Below are 21,857 nucleotides of genomic sequence, written 5' to 3'. Positions count from 1 at the left end.
TCAATATACTGATAAGCTACCACTTTTAGGAATGAAATCTGTCTTATGTGTATATACAGCAACTACATCAGTGAAGGCATTACCATAAAAGTGAAAAGAAATAGCACTAAAAGCTAGTTCTCCTACTTTAATCCATTTATCCTACTGTGCCTTCCAATAGTCAAAATGAAGATATGTCCATGGGACCCAGAAAAGAATCAAATTTACATACCACAATAAGACATGAAATACTTACAATTGCTTAAGGATAATTTTGACTATGATCCCCTTCTGTGTTACGCTGAAGTATCTCGGCTATTGGAAAGAGCTGATGCACAGAAAAAAAATGTATTTTGTGTGACAAACAGAAGAATGCTTCACTAATTTAGAAGAGTCATGAAGAATAAAAGGAATTGCAAATTAAACGGAGAATGCAGTTGTTTAGGGGATTTGGATACTTGTGATATTTGTACTGGGACCAAAATAATGCTTCTTTTAATAAAGCTGTCATCATCACATATCATATAAATGGCCACTTTTCAGCCCAAAGCACCATACAAACAATGCATCCAATCTGGCAGTCATTACTGAGTTTTCATGCCCATTAGTTTTTTATCTAAAACAGTCTGATCTGATCAGATTTTCTCATCTGTTGTTTAGGTAAGGATCTGGATGCATTTTATCAGGGTGTATCTGTTAGCTTTGCAAAATAGTTTAATGTCTCTCCAATACTCAGTATAAGCAGCATTGCAATACATAGGTTCTCTCTTGGGAACAATGCACATATTCCTCTGAAACTGGCTTTTACCTGTTGTTTAAAGGATAAAAAAGTTGCTTTAAGGTGAGGAATAAAAGTGTAACTGTTAGGTTGCACACTAATAGTTTAGAAAGCCCCTTCATAATTATGATCTCTCCTATTTCTAACTTGTTATCCAGTCTGGAGCACCCACTTCAGGAATGCCACGGCTACTAGCACTGAAGCTCTCTCTGGGTGTATCTCAAATTTAGTGTATGAGTGTCCTTATTGAAACCCATCATCATAAAAAATGACTGGGCTGTCTAACGAGAATCTGAGGTAGAAGACCAGAGGAGAAATGAATACGCAGACAGGACCATGGCTCCAGCTGCATATAATTTGCCATTTAAGTGTATTTGAAACAAACAGGAGAGACAGAACAGAGACACTTCCACTGATGTTGTCCATTTGGTACTACTCTGTGGCTACATATTCACAAACAAGTCTGTCAAGCCTGACCTTTCAGCGTTCAGCAGCTTGGGGGTTAGGTGGGAAAAAAATTACAATGGCATTTTACAACAGGAAAAAAGAGGGAGGAGGTGTCCTAGATTTGCACTATTTATAAATGAAGACCTTTATGAAAACTGTTTGCATGAGTCTGTCTTTATTATCTTTGAACTCACACTTAGCATCCCCAAAGGTGAACATTTTCAGAGAACAAACAGGATACACTATACTAAAATACTTCTTTAGTTGTTTTACTGAAAAATCTAAACTCTTCCCAGCAAATTACAATTCAAGCATCAGGAAATAAATACAAACATTTACACGACCTGCTGAAAAGCAGCACAGCACAACTCTGTAAGGCTTTAAATAAAGATGACACTTAGCTAACTTAAATTTCTTCTTACAGGCATATAAATCAGGAGGGACTTAACTCATGTCATGGAGATTCACCAGTGTGAAAGGTAAAAGAGACTCAGTGAATTAAATTATTGAAGAACTTCATCAAAACCAGGCTGAAATTATCTAGGGACCATAAAGTAACACTGTAATGGTTCCATTGTGACAATGCTGGCGGGTAACATGCCACAGACCTTCAGAGCTGGATTTTAGTATAAAAGCATGTTATTAGAGAGCTATTTTTTAACAAGACTTCTCATTTACTGGAGAAGAAATGCTGCTGCTAATAATATTATTAGAATGAGATATTCCCAAAAGCAGTCACTGACAGGTTAATTCAGCCACTGAAACAAGAAGGTGATGCTATTCTAGATGCCTTTTTGATACGTAAGAGGAATAAAAGAGCCGGTTATAAAAATAAATCTGGACTGTGTGATCATATGCCGATTTTAAATTAATCACTGATGTTCGCAGAAACTTTAGAAAAGGTAGGCTGGCATTTTCAGCCACAGCTCTTGGCTTCAAAAGGGCAACCTCTACCAAGCAAGGGAACCAGCTGGGAAGTCACTAATCACGAGGTTGAAAGATCTGCCTGGGGAAGGAGACTACAGTTTTTCAGTCAGAGATGGCAATACTTACAGGGATCCATATGTCAAGTAAGAAATAAAAACTCAAAGGCAAAAAACCACAAAACTGTGTCTGGTCCTCACTTGCCAAGGAGACTAATGGACAGAACAAGTCCTGTGGGGATAATGGAGTTCATGTGGAGATGAAGAAATCACAGAGAGAAGCCCCACCTTAAAGCTCAGGAATAGCTGAGGAGGAGAGTGGAGGAGGCAGCGAGGGGCAGCTACCAAAGCCCAGCCAAGGGAGCTGCTCCAGAAGATACTATAACAAACAATGAAAGATGTGTTGGCCACATGAAGAGATAACCTGTAAAGAAGCAGAGCTACTACACAGTGAGGTTAGAATACAGATTTAAAAAAAAGTAGGTAACTCCAAATTACATGAATATATGCTTCAATTCTCATTGAAGTCAATGATGATAACCATGCAGAAACTATCACAGCTGAGATGAACACATATCTCAAGAAAAAAAATGTCAGAAAGAACTGGATATGAAAATTAATGTGGGGCAGCAAGTTTAAATAAATCAAGCAAGACAAGAACAGTATCATGCAATCAGAAATAATAAATGTCATATCTATATGTTAAAAAATATCAGAGCAACTAAAAGTCCTTTCTTCTACGCTCAGCAGCAGCACAGCTTTAGAACAATTTTTAAGGAAAGAGTAATCAAAGCCAGTGAAGCTAGGAGAATTTGGGGAAAATATCACATGAGTTTAATATAGGTAAGGCACACTAATCTGACATCTTCCTTAGAGAAGAAAACTCACTTTTGAGAGAAAGGAAATGAAATCGATCTCAGCTGTCTGGTTTTGGTAAAGCTTTAACACCATGTCACCTGGGGAGTTATTAGTTAAATTGAAGAAGATGGGGGATTAGTGCAAAAATTTTAAAGTGGCCTGAAACTGCTAGAGATGGGACAGTAACAGCAACATTAAATGGGAAATGTCAGGCTGGAGGGAAGTTATTAGCATCACTGCTGAGGGACTGATCTTAGAGCCAGGCTTGGTTAATAATTCACCTGTTATACGGGCACACAAATAGCTATAGTCCTGTTAAAATTTTACTGAAGACAAGAAGCTCAGTGACATCTTCATACACAGAGAATTGGGACAGTGTGGAACAAGAACTGCATGGCACCTTGCCCGCAGTACCATAGAGAGGTTTCAGTTCAATAGTACCGATCGCATATTCAAAGACAAAAAAAAAAAAAAACAACCAAACAAAAATCAAAAACCAAAAAAACCACCAAACAAAAACCAAACTCAGCCTTGAGAAACTACAGGGGGGCATCACAAGATGAAGCATCATGTGATGTGGCTGCAAGATAAAACAGAAGAAAATGCACTCCATGGAAGGCATTATCTCGAATTTCCCTTCAAGATAGGATGCAATAACCAGTGTTTTACAAAGCCCTGCTAAGACCCTCTCTAGTACGGCGTGTACAAATCCAGAACCTTAGTTTCCCAGATTCAAACAGAAACAAATACAGAAGAGAAACATCAGGGTGATTGTGAGAATGAAGCTCCCATCTTGCAATAAGAAGCTAAAAGGGTTTGATATGTCTGGAAACAGAACGCTGGGAGGCATGGCTCTCTTATAATTAGAGAATAGAGATGTTTTCTCCCTATAAAGTCTGCAGGGCAAGAAAATACCAGGGCAGGGCTTTTAGTACTAACGGAAACTTCAGCAAAGTTGAGACAGGAAAAAACATCCATCCACTCAGCCTAGGAATGACAAGGTTTTTAAATAGGAAAGGTTGGGACAGTCTTTTCACTGGTGTAATGCAGATCATTAATGCCAAGGCAGAGTTTAATAATGTTTTCAACAGGTCAGTACAGTTGCCTGCAATTTCTGTGACTAAAGCAGAGAAGTAAGTCCTGTGTCCTGTGAAAATACCATGAGCATTTCTCATGTGAACCTGGAATAAGACAGTGCAATACCTGCACCTCCCCTTTCCCATGGGTGATCATATTAGTTTTCTGGCAAACCTTCAATTAGAGGAGTGAACCAGCAGACAATTATCTTAATGAAACCTCGAATTAAATGCAAATTAAATTCAAGACCACTGAAAAAGTGATCTTTGACTGGAAGTAGGTAATGAACTGGGGTTTGTCGTTAGCAGTTGTTAACTGGGTTTAGCTAGTTCTGAAATATTAAAGAAAAGATAAATTGGCTTAAGCAGTGACTCATGTAAAGCTATTAAGATAAACTCTTGGGGTTTATGGCTTGTTAGAAAATATAACTTAAAAAAATGCAAACAAATAACAACAGACTTGTTCTTAGTAACTGCCTCTAGGTGAAAAATGCTTCTTTTTTTCTACCCAGTGCTGTTTGTAACACTGAATGCCAACAGCCCAGGTACCAAGTAAGGCTGGCACGGGAAACCAGATAGAAGCATCACAGAAGCGGTCTATTCTGGTTTCCATAAAAGCCATTAGGAGTTTTAATCATGTGAATTTAGTGGGAATACAAAAAAGCCTGCTATTTAATGGAAGAATTTACCTCCTAACAAATTAGGAAAAATAGGTTACTTTTCATGATTTAATTACCCTTATACATATCAAATACAACAATAAAACCAGCAACAGTTTTACATGATAAAACTGAAAACTGAAGGTCTTTCCTAAGCAAAGTCTAACTATTTACACACAGAGAGTTATACGACATAACTAAAATGAAAATAGATGTGGTTTTTCTTTTCCCAGAAAACTTAACGGAGGGACAGTACTGTAACTGAAGCTACAATATAAATGGAAGGAACATATAGCAGGGACCTCTGACAATACTTTTATTTTACTTTAAATAGAATTATAACCTGTTATCTCAGGTTATTGTGGGCTCACCTTGTTCTGCTGTAATTCATTCCTGGGAAGCATACTCCTTTCCCTTAGAAGCTTGCAATACAATCCACAGAACATTTCATGTTCATGTGACTTGGAGACATGCTCCAAACTTTAGTACTTTTCCCATTTCCAAGAGACAAAAACTTTTTGAAAAAACAAATGTTCCTTATTTCATGATTTAAAATACGCTCAAATAGTGTTGCAAACACTATTGGACACATTTCAGGTAAGCATGTGGAGACTGACTGCTCCTTTCATTATTAATTCAATTGATAAACATTGGTTCTAGCCAAAAAATTATCTTTTTGGTTTCAAACTTCATCTGTTATCCAGTCTGTAAATGAGATCACAATTCAGTGAAAATATGCAAACTTCTGGTATATGAAATGACTGGCTATCCTCCCTATAGGGAGGTCCATTTCTAGGGCTTTACATATGACTTGGATCAAAGGTCTTGCCTTTGCTGAATAGACAGAAGTAAGGGAAATAGTATGTAAATTAATACTACTTTCTAAAAAAACAGAGCAAATTCCAGGTGTCTTAAAAGTTAATTGGAATTTTATTTAATTAAATGATGAGAGTTAGGCCAGAGACATTTGGTTAGAATAAAACAGTAGTTAGTAAAACACTACATGGAAGACAGGATATAAAAATGGTGTTTGCATCTGCTGCCACACAATCAGCCACGGATTTATGGGCATGTTCCAGAAGTGAAGAGCTGCCATAAACCCCACCCAGCTGGGCAACGCAGCCGCCAGGCAGCACATAGCAGCTGGAGCACACATCCTAACACTCACAAAGTACTGATCACCAGTTCAGGCACAGACGATTTACTGTGAATTACAGAGGTTTGGCAGGAAGAAATAAGCCATGCAGAGCCTGGATCCGTAACCCAAACTTCTCACAACTGAGCTTAAAGGGCAGCCTTTTGATATGTGGTGTTGCAAGAATTACTACTGTTCGATGCTATTCTGCACAGCCAGACATGAAGATGTCGTAATTCCCTTAATATCATTAGGAACTGAAAGAAAAGAGTCTTACCCGCAGTTTTAAACATATTGCCAATTCAAAAACCAATACCTGTCACACCCTGATTATTCATTTGATTTGATCACAAATGAATTTTCATTCAGGTGCATAGAAGTCAGGTGTATAGAATCAGTGTTGCAAGGACTCTGCAGTGTAACAGGCAGTGTGACCTGTTAGAAAGGATTTTCTTTTTTTTTTTTTTTTTTTTTTTTTCTAATCTGTCTATAATTAATATTTTATTCCAAAACAAGTAAACATTTTAGTGTTATCTGATGGACTTCAGAAAGCATCTGTGGAGCCTTCCCTTGCTAAGCTCTCAGGTACCTATGGTGTGCTACATCAGGGCTGACAGGGTGAAAACAACGGAATTAAGTTAAAAAAAAAATATTTGTTCTTCCTCTAGCTGGGATTAATTTCTGAGGTTAGCATGCAGACATGACCCAAATACAACTTGTACTTAGAATTTACTCTGTGATAACTAACTATGCTGAAAATGCTGCTGTTTGCATACAACTCCTGAGAGGATACTTATTATGCAAAAATGAAGACATCAGAATGCTGATGAAAATCTGCAAGTCATTTATCAAACACTAACCTGAAATGAATATTAAGAAAAAGCTCTTTTATATGCTAATGTTTAATCCAATTCAGTTTAATCATTGCTTTCCTTTCTCAGGACTGATGAGTTGTGTACGTACTGTGCACTGTAAGATACAATCTTCCATACCTCATTCTCAAAAAAACCCAGTTGTTTTGTCAATGGTTGCTCTGGGAACACACAGAATAGAAAATTAATCTTTTCTTATTATTTTACTCACCTGTGAGGCTATCCATAAAGCCTGTTTTGTCAGCCCACCTGCTGATCACTTGGGTAATATCTGGTTTACATGGACCAAGTACTTCCATTCTCTCAACAAGACAAACTATAATTAATTTCTCTGATGGATTTTCTAATGAATATCTATTGCTACTCTAGTTGCTGAAGTATTCACTGATGTTTGTGTTCCAACAAATATAAATCTTTTTATTTACTCTGCAACTTTACATCCAGCTACTAACAGGGGAAAAGCAACATAAAAAAGAAAATAATAAATGCCCATGCATTTTAAAACATTAGGCTCCAAAGTGGCAGCTTGTTTGGTTGTTTTTTTTTATTATTTTTATTCTTTTACATCAAAACTTGGTTTTAAAATTTGGATTTAAAACTAGGATTTAACTTGTCAAAGAGGACACCATGTACAAGATGCTTAAAATTTTGGCATGAATGTTTTGATCCGGGTCCAGATCCCTACTTACAAAGGAGTAATTCCTTAATAACCAGATTAATAGCAGCAAAGATAGTACCATTTAGTTGTCAGAAGAATTATTTACATATACAAATACATGTTCCAGATGGCCACTTGAGAGCACACAATGTAAATTAAAGCAACAGACTGGATTCATTTTAAGAAATTTTGAAAATCTGCAGACTCATAAAGGGGCATATGTTGGACTTAGCTAGCACTAAGCATTCCCACCAAAACCAAAACCAACTGAGGTGCCTCAAGGAAGTTTGGCTGCTGCAGCTGCATTACCGGAACATATGCACCAAGGAGCACAGGTCCTCTAATACACTGAAGACTGAATGAAAAACCTCAACTCCACGTATTAAATAGAACACTGTATAACAGCATTAGCACATATATATTATTTTCACCAGTTAAGCAGATATATAATAAGACATTATAAAAATAGCATATGACTACTAGGTCTTTTCAAAGTCTTGCTTAGAAAAGACTGCTAAACCTTACTATTTTACATCAGTACTCTTTTTACTCAGATTCTTCAGAAGAATAATGAAAAGATCTTTATGCCTGCTAGTCAATTAGAAAGTTCATGAACCTCATACTGCTGCTCTAAAAAAGGAAAAACTCTCATCTTTACTTAGTGAAGTAATAATTTAAAACTAACTTAGAAGAGCATAAAGAACACCTAAGCTCAACAGATGTTTGAATAAATTGTTGAATGTAGACTGACCAGCAGAGCTGACATGTTATTTGGTTTAGCATTTCTAATTGCCAAAGTTCATACTAATTAATAACAGTTGTCCACTTCGCAAACTCCTGCAGACTAGCCTCGATAAAATCTGACTATCCAAAAGACATCTACAGTTTTTATCTAATGTGGCATAGGACATTAGCTACATGACTTCATATCTAACCATTTTCATCCAGTAAAACAAATTTCACTATTTTTATTAATGATTCTAAAATATTATTGTCAAGAAACATGTTAAAAAAATTCAAGGAAAAGCTTTTGTTTCAGAAACAGTTAAGACTGTTCAGTGACAACACTGTAATTATATATGAAGTTACTTAGAAAATCCGAATCTTAAAAGTAAGGTTAAGTGAAGTTGACCTTTTTTGCAGTGGTTACTGTTTGCACCAAAGGTGGATTACTGTTAGAACTCAACTGATTTCAAACACATAACCAGCAGGTGGGACTCAGGGAAGGCTCTTCCTATCCATCCCACCAGAAGTTATGAGAAGCACAAATGAAATCACAGCAAAGCTGAACGAACCAACAGAGGGCAGCTGACTCACAGGCATATGAAATTCTTACTCCTGACAAAAACAATGGCAAAACTCCTTTACCACCAATGAAATCCAAACAGACATCAGATCTTTTTACTTGAAATCTATAGCACTAGGATAGGACAAAGCTTTGCTACTGGAACTAGCAAATAATAATATTTGACAAAGAAAGAGATAAACGTAAGTTCAAATCAGATGAGTGTTCTGAAACATGCAACTCAAAACTTGTTCAATTAAAATTTTTCACATTTTGCAGAAATTCTCAAGTTAGCCATCTCTGCTATCACTACAAAAGTTGAAGTTTGCAGATCATATTTTTTCTTCAATAGTAACTCATACAAGAAAAATCTGTTTTTATAATACATGCTGGTTATAACCTTAATTAAGGAAAATACACAACAGTAACCTACCAACTAAAAAAAGAAATAAACACCCAACAACCAAACTAAAAAAAACCCATTAAAACTGGTTGTTCTATTGTTTTGACAACAGCATGTGGTTCAATACTGCAGCCAAATTAATTCTCCATTAAAACATAAATAACCATTTTGAGCCTGCTCTTTAAATTATTAAAGTGTAGCTAACATCTGTTTATTGTGAAACCACAAATGAGTCTCATCACTATTAAAATTAGTCTGTAACTCTAGCAAATACATAGACTGCATTTGCCATCAAAAGATAATCGATGCTGAGTAAACTTTATTAAGTGCACTAATATTTAATTATCTTTGGTTCTGAGTTTGAGCTCCAAAGTCAATCTGGAACATCTGAGACGGCGTTGTATGCTGCATCTGTCAGTGAATACCAGGACTCACAAAATGCTGCCTTCATAAAGTTTCCTAGTTAAGTTACAGTATAGGAAACAGCTGACTCAAAAATAATATAAATTATAGACAAATTAAAAGCCCTCATAACTTTCAATTAAGCAATAAATCATAACAGAATACACAGGACTGCTGATTTATGTCCTCCTCAAGTGAGAAACAGTAAATAAAATTAGACAGGACAGAATATACATCATATTGGAGAAACAGAAATCTATCCTTTGGCATTTCATTCGCACATAAAAGTCTGCTCATGTTTAGTTTCTCTACTGGTGCTCATAGCCTGTAAACACATATTTACAACACAAGTGTGACACAATCTATCAGTAATGATGAAGAATTAGCTGAGTTTGTGCAAACTCATATTTGCAACTCCTTTCTTAGTGTCCCTGCTAAAACAGTGACTTCAGGAGGCAGGCAGAGTCTCAGACACCTGTAGAAGGGAGACAGCTTTGATTTCTCTTTTCTTTCCTCAAACCTACGTGTGACTAGAATAAATTTCAACTTTTGGAAAACAGTCCTTACAAACAACAGACCTTGCTGACATGGGGGTTGTATTTGACAACTGCTGAGAAAGCTGTAATTGGGTCTTGAAATCCAAAAACTCAATGTGATTTATATTCCAGCTAGCAATCTGGTAATGCTGACAATCCTGATGTTGTCACCTAAAAAAGATGCAAAATTCATGTGTTCAACTTGCAGTTCAAATGCACACATTTAGCTGATGGCAAGTCTGGCACAATCCTTCCAGTCATGTGAGGAGAGATCAAGAGGAGTACAGAAGGTCATTTGCACTTTTATTCTGCTGTTTTGGAGGAGGAAACCAATTAAACAACATAAAAAGAAAAATAGAAAAAATCCGTTCCCGAATTTATCAGTCAGCTACAGTGCATAAAACAAAGCAAACCGAACAAATGATATGGGTACAATTTCTGGGCAATGGCCAGAAGAAATGCCTGCACCAGAAAAAATATTAACACTTGTTAAGTATTAATCAATGATAACTGCTGTAGACAGAACAACACAGCAATATTAAATACTTTAAGAAAGCAAGATGAGGGTTATTTTAACGACTATAATGCAAGAGGTGCCTGAGTGTTCCTGGGCTTCTCAGCAGCTCTGACAGATGAATTCATATAGGACATCTTCATGAATATGAGAGAATAATTGGAAATGAAGATAATGCTCAAACATATTCATAAAGGAGAGTCAGAAAGGAGGAATTTCATGCTCTGAGTGCTTAGGATATATTCACAGCATGCACGTGAGTCAGACCATGCTTAACAAACTCTATTCCTCTTAGAATAAAGACATCCACTGCTATGCAGCCCACCTTAATCTGAGGACACACAGAATCTGCAATACATCTATGAGAAAATTCAGTCTGTCTGAAAGACTCTGCTGTCCACTGGAAAAATGAAAAAAAGTGACCAAAATCTTAATTAATAACCAAGCTAGAGCTGCATACCTGGCAGACAGAACACAGAAGAACTCCACATAGAGGCCTCTATGAGACACATCCAGATTTAGATATTTGGCTGACCAAAGGATATATGAGATACTCCGCCCTGCTGAGTGGAAACTCATTTCTTTACTGCTGTCTTTCCATCATCAGCACTGGGGCCAGACTGCCATGACATGCTTTCTATAAGCTTCTTCCTAGAATAGTCTCACACTGGTTTTTGATGGTAGTAGATGCTAAATCAGGGCAATGATGGTACCTAATTTATCAACTCAACTAAACTCAACTCAGCCCAACTGAACCTTCAGTCAGGCTGGATGATCTGCACCGTAATTCAGGCTGTGCACACAAGCTGCTAGATTGCACAGATCTTGGTGCCTTCTACTTATTGCACTCCTGTTCAGTGTCTTGCCAATATCTTGTTGCATTCACGCTACAAAAAGTTTTGAAGTAATTATGTGACAGGTTCTATAGAACTATAAATTACGGGCATTAATTTCATTACTTGACTTAGAATCTATTTCAGAAAAAATTTCCACATTCATGTCTTGTATTATAGCAAACATTATTTTGTAATCCACAAGATAATACTTTGGAAACTAGTTTTGTACAGAAAAGAATTATAGAAGACAGTAAAAAAAAGGACAATATGTCCAAATCTTCATTTAAGTTGCCAAAAGCAAGAAAAAGGATACTTCTGTGTAATTCAGACTTTCTGAAGACTCAGTCACGTCATAAAAAACATGATGCCAGATAACGCATCTTCTACCATATGAAAAGGTGAAGATGTGCTAACATCTTTTATTCTGAATATTCTTGAGTTTGTTCCAGTTAGAAAAGAAGCTAGGTCCTTATTTTAAGTGTTATGCAGCATTTCCCCTTCCTTAGCAATTATGAACCTAAAACCAAGAACAAATTATACTGCAAAACTTTGCAGAAAAACATAGAACTTTCTAAAAGGAGTGAGGGACAGGAAAAAAAAAAAAAAAAAATTACATCTTCTGCTAAGGAATAACCAAAGCATCAATCCTTTATGTTCTCCGGCTCCTAAGACAAAGACAAGCAAGAGTAAGTTCAGTCTCAGTGTTAGACGCTGTCATGCTGATTTACGACATACAGTTTTTGCTGGTCCTCCAACATGACATATTGTCCACAGGAGATGCAACACAAACCAAACTCCTTTCCTTAAAAAATATTGCGCAAACCAATCGAACTCCAGTTCCTTAGGTGAAAAGTTAATACTTTCTCCACTGGGCAACCTGACCTTCTATGGCAGATTTTCCATTTAATTCCATCTCCTCTGCAGAGAAATAAATAGGACAAAGCACTTCTGGTATAACTCCTGTCTTTCCTATATTTTGCAGTATGCTATCATATTAAACAATAGATTTATTTTCAACAACAAATGTAGGAACATCTGGAATTTGGCCCAGAAATAATTATAGGTAAATTTTCAGCTCCACAGATGTAAACATATTTCTCTATTACTACAAAAAGTCCTGTTTTGATACATATTTCATTAAGAACTTGGAAGGGGCTGCAGCAGGCAGAAAAATGTCATTTAATTAGCACAAGGCTGCTAATTTTTGTGGATTCAGAGTAATTCTAGGAAAGAGACTGGCACTGTAAGATATTTAATTTCACAAAGTGCAAATGTACTATCACCATTACAGAAAATAGCATTATACTATATATCAAGATACATTATTATTAAAGAGAAGCTTAAAGCAGCTATGTAGAGAAAAAAAAGCCAGGTGAAAAATACTTCTGAGGAAATTGTCTAAACTGCTCAATTTTTTTGAAAGCTAAAGCTTTTCATGAGTGGCAATTGTGAAAATATGTTTATATGACTCTTTACTCAACAGAAAACCTGCAGGAGAAATGAAAATCAAGTGTGGTAGCTACTGAAGCTGAATAAAAAATTAATATATGCTGGGAATTACAGTAGATGATACAGGGTTATTATGCCGAAGGACAACATGGGAAATGGTTGTATTTACATAGGGAAGCAAAGCAGTACCCACCCACATAGTGGATTCTCCAGACACTCACTTCAGGAAGAAGAGATGGTGCTCAGAGTACACAGATTTGTCTTGCTATTTTTGCTTATTTAATGAACTAAATTGCTGTTTAGTATCAAAAGTTACAGTCACAGGAAAAAAAGAAGTAAGGAAACCAAGAGTTTCTTGTTATTTTGTGAAAATGAAAATTCTACCGCATTAATATAGCAGGCAAAAGCCCCTTTCATTTTTATGACACTGTAAATCCACACTAGAATCAGGGGACAATTATTATTATTTTTTTTAATGCTGTAATTCCTTCCTTTAAGGCAGAGTGGGAGGAAATCAGATCTTCTGAAGGTAACACCAAGATTAACAATAGGATTTTTGTTTTCAAAGTTAAGTTGTACACAAAGGAAATGAGTGTTGACAGGCAGACCCAGAGGAAAATATAGGTCAGACATGTCCTTGCATGCCACAGAAAGGTATCTTACACAGCCGATGCTACTGATACAGCAGTATAGGACTAGGCTCAGAAATAAACTACAGGCAGCTGAAATCTGTGAGATGAAGAGATTTTTAGCACCTCAAAAAAGTTCAGTGACATTTTTAAAAATTAGAAATCTCTATTATAAAAAGAAGTGCTTTACGAGGAGCTATTTATGGCTAATATGTTATTAATAATATTCTTGAAAAACAGAATCTAATACTGAGACGCAAGAGTTATACATGCAACTCACTATCCATGGATTGTGATACAGCTCATATCTATGAGCTAATTCAGTGATAGCAATGAAAGACACTGGGTTCAAACTTAACTTCTAACACAGGAGCCTAACAGTTTTGAAAACACTTCATACAGTGTGCATATGCATACATAGATAGGTATAAAAGATATATTTACACAAAGGAATAGTACAACCAAGTACTACAGCAAAACAAAGCGTGAAAATGAATTCTTTTATAGTCAGACACAGTCACAATTAAGAGAATAAATACTATTTTAATAATTTCCAATCAGAGATGTGACAAAGATAAATGAAAGATTGCAAGTATTTTGTGTCAGCAAGTAAGGACAAGAACATAAATTGAAGGAAGGAAAACAGGTGAAAGACAGTAGTGTTACATGTTGCTTATTCAGAAACTTTATTGTATACAAAATTATGGCTCTGAGAACAGTTACAGACCTAAAAAAAGATGGATCGTTTCATTCCAGTGCCCTGTGAAAAGCCATGCCACGCTGCTCTTCAAGTTCCTTGGACACAGTCTACCGGCATTTCTGGATAACGGAGACTTAGACTGGCAAATGTGAGCCAAAAATTGCCCAGAGGAATGGCGACTGAATGCAAGCAAGTCTGTGTTGGTTTTCTTTGCTTTTTTTTTTTTTTTTTGAAATGTGAAAAGCCTTTTCTTTAACAAAAAGAACAAAAGGCCTTTCTGAACAGACCTTTCCTAACATTACAGATTAGAAAAGGGGAAAGAACACACAACCCTCCTCTCCACCTCTAGCCCAAGCCCAGCTTTGCCTCGCAAGAGATTGTGACTTCTACAGTTAACAGCAGTCTCCAAGCCCATCCAATCTTATCCATTCTAATGGTGAGGTTTTAAAGCCTATAATTTTGTAAGATTTTCACTTATGAAAAGGAATCTGAAACATTTTTTTGCTGATTAAAAAAACCCCTGTTTTCTCTGAAGTGCAAGGATTAAACCAGTCAATTTCTACAAAAATGTTACAAGAAATTCATACATCACACCTGCATCTGAGAGATCTGATCTGTAAATACACTGCCTTCGTTTTCCCTTTTGTTAAACTTCTGTATGCAATTTCAGGAAAAGTACTTGCAATCACAATGTGCAAGGTGTCTATTTCGCATATTCTAGAGTGAGTGCTGGAAAATGTCATTAAGAATAAAATATTCATTTTAAAGAAAGCAGTAAGTTTAAATTTCAAAAACTATTACATTTTTTTCCTGCTACGCCTGCTGTTACAAATGCTCCCAATCCTTTGAAAATGCTTGTTTAAATATAGACAGTGTATATATAAAGGGAATAAATACTTGCTATGATATTTGTTCTTTAACAGGACTGGGTAAGAGAGAGGAGGAAGAAGGAGAAGGAGGGAGAATCTTGACAAGAATATATATTACAGCAACCAATAAAAAAATAATCCTTGGAATTCTTCAGTCTTTAAAATAAGATGCATTTTCTTGTACTAATCATAAAAACCTATAAAAGAATATTCAAGCAATACCCCCCCCATAATTCATATTTAACCTTTCATCATGTAGAACTACATATTAAATAGCTTAGAAACTGCATACTGTGTAAGTGCACTCAAATAAGACTAGAAATAGAAAAATGTAAATGCTACACCTCTTTTAACATGCATTGCACAGCCAAGAACATCTGCCAGCTGACCCCATAATCCAATTGCCTCTTCAGAAGCAATCATATCCTTATACAAGAGTTTCAGGGCTCCTACATGCAATACCTATTTTCTTTAAGAGATAGAGCAAAAGGTAGTTAGCTGACTCTTCAGCAATTTTCAGAGGTACAAAACGAAAGTAATTCAACATATGACACTGATCTGCACTAAAATACTGTCATCTCTTCCCGCAGATATTGTAATTAATCTTTTAATTTCACAGGGCAACACAGAGGAAGTTTAAGGCTGCAGTGACTATATCAAATCAGCACACCAAGTGCATACAGCCCATGCAAACTGTTTGTCACTTAGAAAATAATAAAACCTAGAATAAAATCTGTAAGGGCACAACTTAGCTCATCACCTATAATGAGAAAAAGCACATAAAAGCTGAATTAATTCTCCTAACTCTGAGTTTACATCTCACAACCACTGCAAAAGAAGTGAACTGCTTGACAGGCTCTACAGGCTGGGGTGGGGAGAATGACATCTGAAAGAATAGCTTCAAGATCAGAAGAGCCAAAACCCCTGTGGAACCAAAACCTTTGTGGAATTAAGAGTATAAACCCCATGGAAGATCATGCAGTAATAGGATATGTCATTATCTCTGTATGAAACTAAACTTTTGCTAAAAAGTTCTGTCCTAAATACACAAGCAAGCTGTACTACTGTCAAGCTGAACTGACTCTAGGAGGATAGTCCTGTTTATGTGACTCAAATAATCACTTGCATCATCAGATCAATTGCTTTGATCATGCAAATTGCCCCTCTCTCCAAAGCAGTAGCTTTGCTAATGTATCTGTATTGGCAGGGCCTCAGACACTGTGGAAAATGGTTAAGAGAGAATTGCTGCACCAGTGTTTCAAGTAATGCTCTGCCTAGTTAAATTTATGTCAAATATCTGAAAGGCATTAAAAAAAAAAAAAAAAAAAAAAAGCCATATAGGGGTCTGCCAAGAGGCCTAGAAAACACCCTTCACAAGAACAGGGTGAAAAGATTATTTGGCTTAATGAGAAAAAGACACAAACTGACTGAGGGCTTTAATTATAAGACACTGGAAAATGGAGAGTTCACCAAAGTAACTGATTAAGCAATGTCAATACCCAAGCTCAGAAGCAATAATTAAAAAAAAAAAAAAAAACAAAAAAACCAACAAAAAAAATCCCCCCCCCAAAAAAAAAAAAAAAAAAAAAAAATCACAAACCCACAACCATCAAAACCTAAAAATACAATAGAAAATAATAAGGGACACTGAGGAGTTTATTATTTGTTCTAAGTTTATGTAATACCTTTATAAAACGCAAAACACACAATATAGTACAGTAGCTAGTGAAAGAGCAAATCTCAGCACCAAGGTGGTTTAGCTTTTCCCATGTCTGATATCAAGCAGAAGCAAGTATTTTACAGCAGGTATTTCACCCAGATTATATAGAAGTAACTAAGATGTCACGTATTTGTATTTAAAGAATCTACAGAGCTCTGCTTTAGTTTTTAAACACCGCCCAGACCAAAGGAAACAGAAGACATTCTACCTTGCAGTGGATTAATAATATGTGTTCACCTTAGCTAATCAGCAGTGGGATAGCTAATTTAGTTTACCATCTGGGTAGGCAACTTGTGCATGCTGCAGTATGCCTAAGGACCTCAGTGTGTTTAAATCTGTGCTGGAAGTCAATGTCCAGTGAGTGCAGAGCAAAACTTTTTCTGAACTGTGCAAAGGATTTTGAGAAGTGTTTGGGGAGGCAAGGAATAGAATATTAATGCAATATGTGTATATTTGTGCATATCTAAGTGTACATATATGTATTTACACGTATGTATATACACACATTTTTCTTACGAGCACAACAATTTCTTCTTACTTTAAAAGCTCTGGAATACATAGCATCTGATCCAATCCTGTAAATCTAAATTGGAAACTGGTAATCCATTCGTGCACTAAACCAGCTAGAAATAGTTACCGTTGCTATTCTAAAAAAGAACCCAAACCCACATACAAAGAAACAAAAAAGACCCCAAAACCGCCGAAACAAAAAAAAGCGCTTGGAAAAACAAGGTCACAAATCTAAAGAAACAGACCTTAATGCAATTCTAAGGTGTCACTATTTGAGCCTGCAATAGGAAGACCTCTAATGAATTCAGTGGATTTTATATCAAGACATGTGTTCCCAACAAAGTGGCAAAAAGCACCAACTACGTTTATATTAATACCAACCGCAGCACTTTACAAGCACAGAGCACCAATAAACCATACAAAGACATAATTTCTAAGTTTAAACAACTTCTTTCCTTTAATATCTTCTGAAAGGCTTTTGAAACTAGCAAATCTAATGTGTATGGGAATAGGTAACACTTTATAGCAGTAAGTTTACTTTTAATGGAAGTAGTCTGCTGTGTCTATGGGTAAAAACCCCAGTATCTTTTCATTACAAAGGAGCTTATTGTTACCATACAACTTACTGAGGGATTTCATTTTGCCTCTTTGGTGATCTGTCTGATCTATTAAGAAAAGCACTGAGGTATGGACAACATACGCTTTATTGGAGTTTTATATTTTCGTAGTCCCTGCTGCTTCTCTTAGGCTACTGCCTATGAATTTCAAATAGTAATAAGGAAAAAGAAAAGTATTTATCAAGTTTCTCACAAAAAAAAAAAAAAAAAAAAGGAGAAAAAGAAATCTTAAAAAAATGAGGCAAGTTGAGAATCAGGTGTTAGAAGTGGTGCTGCAACTCAGGAAAGGACTGCTGCAGCAATGCTTGTGCAGAAAAACAACTGGATCCACCACCTCTAGCACCTACAAGCCACTACACAAATAAATCTTTGTATGAATACTATTAAAGTCCTTCTACACATACTATGCAACATATTATATATACATTCATAACATACATTTGAAATCCCTACAGCATAACTGTTTCTGTCCAATTAATTTTTGTAGTTGAATCTAAAATAAAGGACAGGCAAAACTAAATAGTACTTCATCAGTGTTAACTAGCATTGAGAATTAATCAGCAAATGTAGGAAATCACTATTAGTTTTGCAGAAATGCAAGCAGCATTAAGTAGCATTTAATAGATGCTGATTTTTTCTTAAGAGTAGCAATTTAGAGATTACTTTCCTCAGATGGGATACCTCAATATTGAATACACAGAAATTAATGTTCAAGGGAATCTGTGTTATGTTGAAAGATGTTGCTAAAAATAGCAATATATATATTTAACAAATGCTTCTGCAGCAACCATAGTCCCAGAGAGAGTTAAGAAGTTCTAAAACATCCATGACATCTGAGCTCTCTGATGCCTATATACTGTCCAGGTGGGATTACTCATCCAGGGCTTCCTGTGCCCTGGGAGGGGGATAAACATTTCTTCATAAAAGACGTATGTGTTTCTGGTCAAATTCGGCTGTCACATGAGCATCTCCCCCTCAATCCTCAAGAAATTTGAGGACAGCCTACAAAATCTAACACACGGTGTGATCCCAAAGATAACTCCTATTTTTAATTTCTTCACCAACACAGCACCTTTCCATCACAATTGAAAATACAGAAAGTACAGACAGAATTCTGTTGGCTATTTAACGCTGCTCACCTGATTCTTGAGATCCAGCTTTGGGCAGGGACGACCTCCATTGTAAGGCTTCTCCTTGAGCCACTTGTATCGGACTTTCACCCCTGGTCCACAAGAAGAGCTGCAAGGGGACCAACTGGACCAATCGCTTAATTTGCAATCAAACGGGCAAGGGACTGTGCAAGATTCTTCAATGTAACCTAAACCAAAAATTTAAGAAAGGTTTTAATCACCTCAGCTAATGAATTCTGATCCTCTGTTGTCTCACTCTCACAGCAATCTGTGTAATCAACACAAAATGAGAACTTCTTAAAGAGGAGACATTTGGCAGGCTGACACCACCTTCCTAACACAAGATTATGGTATTATTATTTGTAAAGAACAGCAGTGACTAAGTCTAATTTCTACTTGGTTTAGTCCAATGAAGGCTGTGATAAAACTGTGATATAAAGGACTCACACTTGCCAAAGTATCTTTTGTGAAGCTGGTGGTTATCAACAGGTAGTGATTATCTTCCCTATGAGATTGTGGCCATAATGCTAGCTATCTCCAGAGCTGGCATAGGCAGGGAGTCAGAGGCTTTCTTCCCAACAGACAGAACCAGTGGAGACACTGTGCTGTCAGCAGCTCGCACACATTGTGAGGGACCTGCCTGCAGCCTGCCGGCTGGAGTAGCGTCGAATTCTTGTTTAAAATTTCCTCTTTTCGTTTTTTGTGTTGGAAGGGACCTTAAAGATCATCTGGTTCCACTCCCCCTTGCCATGGGCACCTTCCATTAGACCAGGTTGCTCAAAGCCCTATCCAACCTTGAACACTTCCAGGGATGGATGGGGCAGCCACAACTTCTCTGGGCAACCTATTCCAGTGCCTCACCACAACCACAGTGAAGAACTTCTTCCTTATATCTAACTTAAATCTACCCTCTTCTAGTTTAAAGCCATTATCCCTTGTCCTATCATTACTTGCTCTTACAGAAAGTCCCTCTACAACGTTCTTCTAGGCCACTTCAGGTACTGGAAGATTTAATTCTTGGGAGAAGCAGATGAAACCTGCTTCCCACTTCTTTCTGGTAGTTCTCTTTATACATAATTTTATACAACTGTTTTGCCTATTCTAGGCTTCATAAATGGCATTTTGAAGCTTTTTTTCACTTTAACCTGGCTTGATATATAAGTCCTTCCAAGATCATCACCTCTTAAAATCAGAATACCAGACATCTGTAGGACCAACACCTTGCCAAATTAAAATCCAACAGGGTTACTCCGGGAAAAAACAAGGTTCCTCCATAGAGGCACAACCCCATAGCTGTTTTAGGAGCTGGTATATGGGAAAAGAGATTTTGCAGAGCCCAACGCTGGTCATGGAGCTCCTGGTGGGCAGAAAGGCAGTGGAGGGTCACCAAACCCCAGGGGCCTCTGGGAAATTACTGGCACCAGTCTCAGGCTGGCAGTCTGGAATAACTCCTGCATCTTCCTGCTTACCATGCTGCATTTTTTCTCCTTGAGTTTCTATTATCTGCTTGTCATGTCTGTATGTACTATTTTAATTTAAACAAAAAAGAGATTTCATGTTAGACCATGAAAGTCAGTGGCTGCTAAGATCAGCCTTTACTAAAGGCAGCTTCGACCCTCTGACAGCCCTGGTAACGATGGTCATGGAAATAACTGAATTTCATCCCTAGTGTATTTCTGATGTTTCTCATTTTTATGCTTGCTTTCTGTTTGCTTTTCATCGCATTAACACTCCTTCTACATTCCTTACCTACAGAATACCAAATTAGCTCATTCAATTACTCTTTCATGAAGGGTTTCCCCACTCTATCAAGGTGACAGTCACTGCAGCAGAGAGGGAAAAAGCTCCAAACAAACCACAAACAACAAAGACCAGAAAAACCCAACACAGAAGCAACTGCCCTCTAAAACTCCCAGACAATAACCCCAAAAAACTGGGAAACACTAAGGTTGAGATACAATGATCATTCCAGCCTGGAGCTGTATTTACTGACTTTGCCATACCTGAATCTGCAGCTTATTCCAAACCAGGACTGTGTTACGTCTTGAGCATTGACCCACGGCAGCAATATGCTGCCTCTGTCCTGGTCTTCATGCTGAAGTCAGCATCAAGAAAGGTTTCAGACTAATTTAGGTATCCCCCACCAGAAAACATCCTTTTTCTAGAAGAAGCACAAAAAATACTGATGCTGTTTTTCTAAACAGTGTTTTAAAAATGCTAGAAACAACAGTTCTTTCCTTCAGTTCAATGATGCCGTGTTTCTTCTCTTTCTCCCTTCATGATGGTACTGTTCCCTCTTCCTTTGCAGTGGCCACCCCCCACCCTGACAGCTCAATCATTTCCCCAGTAATTCATGCTGTAACTCCTCCCTAAAGCTGCAGACCTGTTCCCATATGGTGTTCTGATTTTTCTTTGCTACCTTTTATCTCCATGTGTTGCATTGCCTTTTCATTTGCAGCTCCAAAGCCACCAGGATTGGGTATCTTAATTATTTCTGACCACGGGAAAATCACTGGGGGGGCCGGGGGGGGAGAGAGAGAGGAAATTAGAGAAAACTGAGGTCTAACAGAAGTTGTATTATAGAAACCTTTTCAGAGTTTCCACTTTCAGGATGGTTGGCATGCATAGAATCCGCTGCACCATGGTTCCCTATGCGACACAACCTGCTATCCTACAGGAGCAATGAAGGGTGGAGCAGAGTGGAAACACTGCAGTCTGTTGTACTCTCTGCAGGACTGGGAACTTGATGGTACCATGCAGCTGATAAGCTGCACAGTAGTTATCAAATGGGAACTATAAGAGAAGATGTCAGTTGCTAAGCCAACAACTGTGGGAAAATCATAGAATCACAGGATCATAGAATGGTTTGGGT

General features: G+C 37.1%; 1 protein-coding gene across 1 annotated transcript in view; it reads right to left on the bottom strand.

Annotated features, from left to right (window-relative positions):
• The window catches only part of THSD7B (thrombospondin type 1 domain containing 7B), a gene marked incomplete at both ends in the record, with an annotated part of 281,668 nt that overhangs the window by 62,559 nt on the left and 197,252 nt on the right, over positions 1-21,857 (bottom strand). The window contains one exon of the mRNA XM_080620490.1: positions 18,995-19,173. Coding sequence (XP_080476616.1) covers positions 18,995-19,173 — 179 coding nt within the window. The remainder of the gene's footprint in view (positions 1-18,994; positions 19,174-21,857) is intronic.

The sequence above is a fragment of the Psittacula echo genome (genome assembly GCF_963264785.1).
Source record: "Psittacula echo genome assembly, chromosome: 6".
In the NCBI taxonomy this organism is placed as follows: Eukaryota; Metazoa; Chordata; class Aves; order Psittaciformes; family Psittacidae; genus Psittacula; species Psittacula echo.
The sequence above is the reverse complement of the archived record's forward strand: the minus strand, read 5'-3'. Positions and strand labels throughout refer to the sequence as shown.